This window comes from Kryptolebias marmoratus, linkage group LG22, assembly GCF_001649575.2.
Source record: "Kryptolebias marmoratus isolate JLee-2015 linkage group LG22, ASM164957v2, whole genome shotgun sequence".
Taxonomy (NCBI): Eukaryota; Metazoa; Chordata; class Actinopteri; order Cyprinodontiformes; family Rivulidae; genus Kryptolebias; species Kryptolebias marmoratus.
In genome coordinates this window covers 2,599,445-2,610,218 of record NC_051451.1, presented here as the reverse complement: position 1 = coordinate 2,610,218, position 10,774 = coordinate 2,599,445, and the positions used below count along the sequence as shown (strand labels likewise).

The following is a 10,774-nucleotide window of genomic DNA, read 5'->3' as shown; positions in this document are numbered from 1 at the left end:
ATTATTATTATTATTATTATTATTATTATTATTATTATAGCTCTCATGTAGGTGTCAAAATACAGCTGTAGACCTCAAGAATTACAGAAACTAAAGGCAGAAGGGTTGTAGGCGTCTCCAACTCCTTGGCGAAACATTTTGAACATCTTCAAAATTCAAGCGACAAGACTCAAGTCTCTGTGAGGAAACTGGGAAACTCCCTGTTCACCAACTAGTGACCAACAGTCACAGATCAGTCAGATACTAGTTTTACTAAAGTTACAAAGAGCTACACTTAGTAAAGATGGAGACCTTCCAGATCCTGCAGGCCAATCATTGTTTATCTCACAAATACAGACCTTAGAAATGCAGTGTTGTTGTTGTTTTTGTTTTTGCAGGACACGTTGAATCCTAAGTGGAATTCCAATTGTCAGTTTTTTATTAAGGACCTTGAACAGGACGTCCTCTGTATCACTGTGTTTGAACGAGACCAGTTCTCGCCTGACGGTCCGTAATGTTTTCACACTTTTTTTAAAATACACGCTGCGGCGTATCATCTGTCTAACCTAGGTTTTAAACGCCCTCCCCTCATCTTGTCTCTGCAGACTTCCTCGGTAGGACTGAGATCCGGTTGGCTGAAATAAAAAAGGACCAGGGCTCTAAAGGACCAATCACAAAGAGGCTGCTGCTCCACGAGGTTCCCACAGGGGAGATCGTGGTCAGACTGGACCTGCAGCTGTTTGAGGAGCCGTGAAACCTGGATGAGGCCTAAAAAAAGGGATCAGAAATATGAACTGGACTTTGCAGCTGGACTGGAATGGACTGGACTGGAAGCTTGCTTCGCTCTGGAGGATTTTTAAAGTAGAATATTTATATTATGTTACTCAGATAAGGTAGGCTTTTTGTTCATTTTGGAAATGTTTCAAACGTTTTATACTGAGAATGTGAAAGGCTGATGTACAGGTTGGAACAACTTACTTTTTATTAATTTATTAACATGCATTTATTGATCAAAACATAAAGGTTTCGGACAACAATCCTACAGATAAAAGTAGTTTTTTTCTAAAATTAGTTGTAAAAAAGTGTATTGAATTGTTCAAATGTATGCCTCACAACCAAAACACCTTCCACTGTACCGTCCTGGTTTTATTGGCTTAGCCTTCTCATAGAGGTGCTTTTGTGTTTAGAAACAGGTCGACAGTTTGTTAACATATCTGCACCATGATGGAAGAGTCCAAGGAAGCTCAACTTATTGGTTCATCAAGGAGACTGGTTTCTAGTCCAGTCCTGTTCCGTCCAGTCTGCTCATGTCTTCTTTCAGTGTGGTCCAAAGCTGAATATCAGACTGGTTCTTGCGTTTTTTTTCTTCTCCTCCTTCTTCATCCAGTCAGTCTTACAGACTCTCCAATGACAATCCCTCTTTTTCTCTGTTTAAGCAAACCCAGCTGCAGTGTGTGTTTGAGGTTGGTATGAATGACTGTAAACGTTTCAAGTTGGTCAGGCTTATTGATGTTCGGTCTTCTTTTTTTAAGCTGTGTCTTACAGGTTTCTCAGTCCCTTATATCAGGCTTTCAGCTCTAAGCTACAGAACACCAGGGGACCACGACAGTTTGAGTTTTGTACTGTTTTGATGTCCACTGAACACTTGCCACATTATCAGAGAAAGTGGTAAATATGTACAGGTGTACTGACACATGCTAACAGTGCTAATAAGCTAAAAAATATAGAAAGGATTTTAACTCAATATATGACAAGTGTCCAGTGTAAAAATGCAGACTGTGGTCATGACATATACACCAGTTAAAATGATGCTGATAATAATGTGGCTGAAGTTAACAGTCACTGCAGTGAGAAGGTACGAAAGCTGAACTGGATCAAGGTACTGTGAAGAAGAATGTCTTAACTTTTTTTTAATGCTTGGGAGAAACACTGGTTGTAGATTTAGGGGAATTCTGTCACACATCCCAACTCTTGCTGCTGTGTTGAGCTGTCACAGTGGTCGTCTCTATGCAAGGAGGGGAAGTCCAGGACAAATGGAGGGCCCGGCTCTCGAAGCGAGCTCGCAGCCAGGCTCCGTACGATGTTTTCATCTTTTAAACCTGAAGAAGTTTGGTGACAAAATGACTTTACTGTGCTGAAAACAACAGAGTTTATTTCTATCCCACGGAGTTGGAAAGTTAGCCTGAAAGATAAAACAAACATTTCAAGTCAGATCTGTTTCTGTTCAGCATTTTTATCTCTGCTTATACTCCATAAAATATGCAACTTTGTAGTGAAGAGATTTGCTAGTTTTCATGCAGTGGGTGTTGGTTCCATGCCATCTCATGATCTGAACAGCTGAAATTTTTCTGAAATCATCAGCGATGATCTCACAACCATGAATATTTTAATATTAAAGACTGGCACACAGACTGACCCTCTCCAATAGGCTATGAAAGGATGGTACAGATGTAACTCAAAAAGGAATTAATTATTCATTTGTAGGGGACTAGTTTTGATTAATCCAAATGTGGGTAGTAACAATGGTTATAAGGGAAACAATGTAAACTTCATCATGCTTTTAATTTACTGTTTAGTTTGCACTGATATTATCAGAAGATAATTTAAAAAAAACAAGTTATAGTAGTATATTTTTTGTTTTGGGGACCTTGCCTTTTTGTATTTGTACAATGAATCCCTGAGGCACCGCTAATACCAACGCTGCGCTAATCTTTGGCTACATTCAGTGTTTCTTTTGGTTTGTTTGTTTTCTTTCTTCTTCTTTTGTTGCTGTCGAAATAGAGTAAAAACCATTTGCTGCATCTTAAAATTTTAACTAAAGCTTAACAGTTATGACGTTATTGAAAAATTGTATGAAAATCAACTGCTGTGACTGCTCAAAGCTAACAAGAACAGGTTAGCTGGGGCCGGGCTCCTCTTATCATCCACCTCCAAAAGGGTCTCTAGATTTATATTCTTTCTATTCTTCCATCAACTTTAATGCAGCCCCAATGGAAGAGATGTGGCTATGACTTTTAGTGGCATTTCCAGTTACCATGGCAACATAATTTGCAAAAAAGAACATAATTAAAACCCAAAACAAACCAATGATCGGACCTAGAGTGTGAAGGTCTGTCAGCAGAACATGGCTCGAGCTTTTCTCTCAAGTGTGCCCAGAAAGCAGTCCGACCCCCTGACTTCCTGCCCGTTTCCATTAGAATTTTGTCTTGACACTGGTTTTCTGATCTAGGTGTGAGGGATGTTTTTAACTCGTCATATCTCTGACATAAAGCACTGTAGAAATGTTTAATTTTAAATGAATGAGAACCATTCTCTTCTTCTAGTCTCATCGTCCATCTTTTTTGACCCCATAAACACCATGTGTTGAATTAACAAGTCAACTCTGATTGTCTGTCTGTTAGAAAAAAAATCTCCTGAGATGCTAGACAGATTTTGATGTGAATTTCAGGAAATCATCTTTAGAAAAACATCTCAGATTGATTACCTTTTGGAGTTTCTCTGATACAAGTTGGCCACCACAGTTTCCCTGTCAAACACAAAACAGCCATTTTTAAAGATCCTGATTTAAATGTTCGTGTGATAGTAGCTGTCAGTGATACACTACACATAGTGTAACTGCAGATCCCTTAGAACAATTTACTGTAAACTAATAGTGAATATGTCTGTTAGCAAAATATTTCATGAACCACAGAATGTATCTTAATGAAGCTCTCAGAAAGTAATCAGTGGATATATGTCTACAACTGATTAACTACTGAAGTCATTCTGATACAAGATGGCTACCATAGCTGACTTAGAAAACACAAACGACCATAAGTCAGTCATTTCTATCGATCTTTAGTTAGAATGTGCTGTGATGCTAGTTGTCAGCTTTCCCTAAAACATACTATGATGGCAAAGAGATCTTTAAGTTTTTTTGTTTGAAACATTTCTAAAAACTATTGGAGAGAAAGTCTGTTAGCAGAGAATCTCATGAACCACTGAACAGACTTTAGTGAAACTGGCATCATTATATGTCTACATATGATTCACTTATGGAGTCATTATGATTTAAGATGAGGAAACAAATTCACGCACCAAGTGGCAGGCCCCTTCAGAGTTTCTCCAGTTTGGTTAGCGCTCAATCGAAAACTTGATTCACTTGCAAACTAAATCTTGGTTAGCTCGTGAGCTAAATATAGCTTGGTTAAAAGTGGAGCAGAAAATCTTACTAAAGGCCACATTTTCAATGTTATTTAACAACCCCTGCAGTGTTTAGGATGGGATGGTTTGTAATTTGGAAGGAAATGATCGTGTTAATTCTTGTGCCTTTACATCAACATGCCAACCCATCACTGAAAGAAATCACTTCATTTACTTCACTGTTAGACATGTTGCTGACTTGATTTTCCAGGTTTCAAACAAACTCAGGAGTTACTTTGCAGGCAGAGGCAGTTTATCCACCTGAGTATTCAAAGTTGGTGCTTGTGCTAGCCAATCAAACAAACAACAGCGAGACTGCAGATGTGTTTAGTTAGCAGGCTACTTTTCTAGTTAGTCCTTTTAATTTAATGCTATGGTTACAGTAATTTATCACTGAAAAGACGGTTAACTTAGTGACCAGCCACTGTCCAATCAGCAGCTCCGCGGTGTGGAGGAAGGTGAGCGAATGTTTGCGTTTTCTCAGACTGAAACTGATGATGACGATGGTGTACTGTTAACCCCTCTACCCTTCTCTCCACACTGTTCTGAGAAAAGAAAACTATCCAATTTGAAGCCGTTCTTACTTTCTACCTACCAGATTGTGTATAATACTGCTGTTATCTGAGAGTTAATATATGAGCGCTGCAGGAGAGATAACGACAGCCTACTGTTTATTATCACTGTAGAAGATGATGTATGTTGTTGTCTTTTGATGTAAAGAATAAAACTCATTTGGACCAATACTGGAGATGTTTGTATTTAATGTCTTTATAAAACTCTTGCAGATGCCCAGCACTGCTGTTCTGACACAGTTGCACTCAGACGATGTGGAAGGCATTGTTGCTTCTGCATCCCTCTCTGTCTCCAGCTGAGAGGAAGTCCTCCACTATAAGAAAAAGAAGCTCTTGCTTGTGTATGGGCAGTCGTAAGAAGGAGAATATATGTGGGTACGCAGATTCCCACTCAGAATTGATCATAAATCCCTCACCACTCTGCTAAGCACTAAAGGGATGAAGATGAAGAAGGAGAATTGTACGCCGCTGAGCTACACTGTGGGAAGAACCGATCAGGAAATCCGAACATCATGGCAGGCTGCCCCTCACCTGTTCCCCTGAGCACCACTAATACAGCTGCAGTTTTTGAAAAGGACAGAAATACCAGAAATCTCTCTTCAAAGATTCCAAGGCATCTCACTTGCTGATTTCAAAGCTGAATGTGAAGACGGTCCTGAACTTTAAAACGACGACAAATCATCCACTCAGGCCTGAAGTGAAGAAGCCCCTTCTACCTCCTTGTGTGTCATGATCTGACTACAGAGACACCACTGATATTCAGAGGGAATCGTCTCGTAGTTTCAAAGAAAAGGTTGTGCTCATGAAGGACACCAGGGCATAGTTTGCACTAAACAACACTGCAGAGAACTTGTGGTGCGATTTGGTTTACACCAGGGATGGCCAATCCTGGTCCTCGAGGGCCACCATCCTGCACGTTTTCCTTATTTCTCTGCTCCAAAACACCTGATTTAAATCAATGGGTGATTTACAGGCTTCTGCAGAACATGAAGACCTGCTGAAGAGCAGGGAAATGACTAAAACACAGGATAGTGGCCCTCGAGGACCAGGATTGGACACCCCTGGTCTACGCAGTTCTGTCATCTGTGAGGCATGAGACAAAACTGCTCGTGTTTCACCTGCTCCATTACAAACTGTCACCTTTCTAAAGGGTACATTTTAACATATTGCTGTTGACACTGTGGGTCCATTTGAACATGGAGATTATGACTGCAGGTTTGGCACTCGTTGATTATTTCAGTAAATGGCATTTACTCTTTATGTTACAACAAACACTGTCATGGGATTCCTAATTTGTGTTTTTGCACACAAGTGAAACCCCAACACCATCACAACTGATAATGAACCACAGTTTACATCGTCTGATTCTGCTGAGTGGATGTGGCAATAAGCACATCACAATAAGTGTATACCATCCTCAGGCAAACAGATGTTGAAAGCTTTAAAGAGTACTAAAAGACTCCATTCAGGTAGCACAAGCTACATAACAACCCTGGATGCCTGCAGTTACTGAAATGCTTCACAACTACACTGCTTCATCCCATGCTACAACTGGTGAATCCCCTTTCCAGCTCCTCAGAGGAAGACCAATGAGGACAAAACTAGACATCCTGCCTCTACCTAAGGACAATGGGCAGTTTGACCATGTTAGAGATAAAGTGGCTCTACAACAAGTCAAATGTGCACCACACACAAACAACAAGAGAGGAGCCAAACCCAGCAAAGTCTCTGTTTGAGCTACAGTAAGAGTGCACAAACCTTTTCATGTGGGAAAAGAAGAGACCAGTACAGTTAGCCTTTGTACTGCATCAAACTGGCCTGAGTTCGTTTGTCCTCAGTGATGGGAAAGGATGAAATGCAGCATGACTTTCACTTTGCTCCAATGAAACACCAAGAGCTGATATAGTGGAGGAACCCCTCAGGCCTAAACAAACACTAAAAGGAACCGTTCTACAAAGGGAAAGACATGCACCAACCTGGACAAATGACTATGTGATAAAATAAGTTGGTTTTAAAAATGGTTATGTGATTTTAAGATAGATTCAGTTGTTAATTTGACAGTGTTTGTGTTTTATAAAGAAGTCTTTGAAATTAATAGCACTTCAATCTACTGACTGATGAAGACAAATTGCAGACACTTAATTTAAACACATTTTTCTGAGAAAATGCTTCTTTTGTCTAATGCAAACAAGGTTGTTTGTTTGTGTCACAGAAAAGATGTGTTTTTAGGTGTACACAGTGAATTTATGTTCTGCTCTGTTGCTGTTATTTAGTTCTTGTCACTAGAGGGCGCTACTGTGAGCATAGTGTAGAAAAGACTCTTAGTAGAAATAGGAGAGTGATGAGGTTGAACCATGTTCTAATGATCTCTCAACAGTTATTATTAACAGTAATAAGGTTCATGAGTTTAACCACTGCCTTTTTCTGGACACTCACCACAACACAACTTTTCTTTATTACTATTAGCAAACAGCGGCCGTATCTTCAGCTAAAACAAAGATCCAGAGGGATTTTAATTATTAATAAATTGATCAACAATTTTAACCTTTTCAGAAATATTTTGTAAATGAAAAACAATGCCTGAAGTTAGTTTTTTTTTTTTTTACTTTTAAATTGTGCTTTTAACTTTATTTTTATTTTTCAGAATTTTACTGGATTCTTTTGAATATTTTAAGTTTATGTAAAAATATAATCAGCCCTTGTGTTTCAGTAGCAGTAGAGCACAAGGTGTATGCTTTGAAAAATACCCCGTTTGAATTCAAATTTATTTCTTTAACTTTTAACAAATTCAACTTATGTTAGTGCAATAAACAGGACATTTTAGTTCATTTTAGGTCAAACTATTAAATCTGCTTTTGCATTTATACTTTCTAAGGAGATATGAGGTCTCTTTTTTTACATTTAAAATCATTTATAAATATTGAAAATCCATTTTCACCACTCTGTAAGAAATAAAACATCCTCAAAAAAGAGACAATTTATCAAACGTTTGCCTATGTATCTCAGCTGTTGATTGGAATCTCAAATTTTTGTATTAATATAGTATATTTTATCATTTAAATAAATAAATATAAGAAAATAAAAGGCCTTGCGTTGCGTGAAGAAATGCATATTGCCTGCCATCTTTTCTGCCAAAGTTTTAAACTAGGATAAGATAAGATGAAATAAAACATTGTTCATCCCACAATGGGGAAATTCAGATGGACAACAAATCAGACTGAAAGAATTCACATTTTTTACAGAAGAAAGTATGTGAAAATGCGTTTGCATGGCGTGATATAATGATTGATTCAGCTATTGTCCATGAAAGAAAAGGTGAGGTTTTGGTAGATCATCTTATGGAGACAAAAGACATGTTTTGGTCAAATCTTGAATCTAGCGTTATGAGTGACCTCATGCAATATCACAAATGTGTTAGTGCTCAGAGTATGTATTGTGAATGACTCTCAGCTACTACCACAACAAACCTTAGTTCAGTATCTGTAAAACTGATTGAGCTATAAGGTCCTGGTGACTGTGGCAGCCATCTTGAATTAGGTTGACTCCAAAAGTTAATCAGGTATAGATGTTCATCCAACGATTACTTTGAGAGTTTCAGTTGAAATTTGTCCAGGTATTCATGGGATATTTTGGAAACAGACAGACAAACAGACTCAGAGACATAAGCACCACTCTGTACAGTATGTTTAGGTGGAAATGTAGAAAGAATACGGCTCTGTTCTGGCTCAGCGGTTGAAGAAGACAGCATTCAGCATTTCTGGATGACACTTGTAATCCAATTCAACACACAGCTTACAGACTGTATTTTTAACTCGTGGTGCAGCTCTAAAACATTCATGAACTGATTACCATGCAATTTCACACACAGCCTCACTAAAGTGTACTGTGTTTGTTGAAATACTTCTGTCCGGAGCAGAACTGGGTGACAGAACGTCAAAGGAAGCATCAATGAACCACTTCCCTTTATTACCTCCTTCTTATGCTGAGTTTGGTGGAAACATATACTGCTGGCTGTTTTGTTTGTGATGTGCAATAAAGAGTTTAATAATGCAGAAATTTGAAAAGAACAAGACTTTTTCTCTCTGTAATGCCCCATTGAGCAGTAGGTGGAGCTTCATTTATCTCTCCTCCTTGCATGTAACATTACGCTGAGTAACACTTTTTATTCCTGGCCAGTCAGTGTTATTGCCCAACTCCTTTAGATAGATAGATAGATAGATAGATAGATAGATAGATAGATAGATAGATAGATAGATAGATAGATAGATAGATAGATAGATAGATAGATAGATAGATAGATAGATAGATAGATAGATAGATAGATAGATAGATAGATAGATAGATAGATAGATAGATAGATAGAATACCCATTATTCCTTTTAAACTTCTCTTTTGTGGCTTAAAGGATGAACTTTAAAAAAAAAGCATTTTATTATCTTTTTTGGATTGTTTAGACTTATTTGCCATGCTTTGAAAACTAAATTTTTAAACCTACAGTTTTGGTAAAGTTTCTTAAGTTACTTGAAAATCAGTAGTAACTAGTATTATATTTAAAAAGGCAAAGTTGTAAATTCCTTATTGTCATGGACGGTTATCTTTTAATAGAAGAACTTCTGCAGAACTCCGGTAGCTTGAAGAACTCAGCTTTATTCCTCAGTGTGCCTGTACAACCTCCACATGAACTGCGCATGCGTGTCCGTCAAGCTTGCTCTACGGAAGCCTAACAGTGACATATCACTACACTTATCAAACCACAAAAGCAAAGCTTGCAGATAGTATTTTTTTGTTTTGTATTTTCTTTTTTTTTCATTTTATTTACTTATAAAGAATTGGGGAAATATAGTTTAAATCCAGGATCAAGGCAAAAGTGAAATTTTTCAAATCAATATTTATTTCTGCCCACCACCAAAGATGAAGAAGAATAATAACTCTTTTCCCATGCCAATGTGTGTGTTCATGTGTCTGAACCAAAGTAACTCATGAACCACTCGAAAGATTTTAGTGTAACTGTCAGAAAGTAATCATTGGTGGCACATCTACAACAGATTAACTTCTGGAGCCAATCTAATTCAAGGTGGCTGCCACAGCTATTCAACATTAGACACAAGACACAAAATTGGGTATAACACAGTCAGTTTTACAGATACTGAGCTAACGTGGTAGTAGCTGAGAGTAATTCCTAACAGACACACAAATAAACAAACTATTTTCACTTCTGTTGGTTTTGTATCTCAGTAAATTATCCCTCCATTTTGACAACCAGCTTTTCCACACAGTACTGCAGAAAGCTAGTGCCTATTTCCAGTCCACACAGAGACATACAAAATGGACAACTACTCATGCACACACTCACACCTTGTGACACCATGTATGTTCTTGGTTTAGGAGTGGAAACCTCCCACAGACCAAAGGTGGGGTAAGTTGGGTTTGACACATATATGTAAAAATGATGGTCAAAGTGTCTCCACCAACTCTCATAGGCAGGATTCAGTGTATGGGGGCTGTCATGTGGTATTTTCAGAGGTCTCTACTCCCAGGCACACAATCAAAGTGTTTTAGTAACTACTTACACCTAAACATACGAGAAAAGTAATTATTATAGAAAAATCAACTGAAACACAGAAACAGCTCTTCACCCGACCCATGTACCCCAGGAATGAAACAATGGACACATAGAATTCACATCATTAACTAATACCTGGAAAACTGTGTGACCATTAGTGAGCACAAATACTGTCGCATCACAAAGTACTTGAAGTGCCCCAGTGATGTCCTAAACACTGTTTTCCATTCATCTTCTTCTCTGATACAAACTAGGTGATATGCATTTCTTAGATCTAGCTTAGAAAACATCTTATCAGAGTGAAGATGCTAAAAACCTGAATCAGTGAGTGGTAGAAGATTCTTATTCTTAATAGTAATTTGGTTGAGACGTCTGTAATCTATACAGGGTCAGAGTATCTTGTCTTTCTTTCTGATGAAGAAAAAAACAGCCTCCACAGGTGAGGTGGATGGCCAAATAATACCTGCAGCCAGAGAAT

The 10,774-nt window shown here is 38.1% G+C and overlaps 1 protein-coding gene across 4 annotated transcripts in view; it reads left to right on the top strand.

The window, feature by feature from the left end:
• Positions 1-4,902, top strand: part of itsn1 (intersectin 1 (SH3 domain protein)) — a 68,623-nt gene extending 63,721 nt beyond the window's left edge. For all 4 annotated transcript variants that reach the window (XM_037973388.1, XM_037973387.1, XM_037973386.1 and 1 more), the window contains 2 exons: positions 378-486; positions 585-4,902. In XM_037973388.1, coding sequence (XP_037829316.1) covers positions 378-486; positions 585-733 — 258 coding nt within the window. In that variant the 3' untranslated portion in view covers positions 734-4,902. The remainder of the gene's footprint in view (positions 1-377; positions 487-584) is intronic.
• Positions 4,903-10,774: the final 5,872 nt, after the last annotated feature.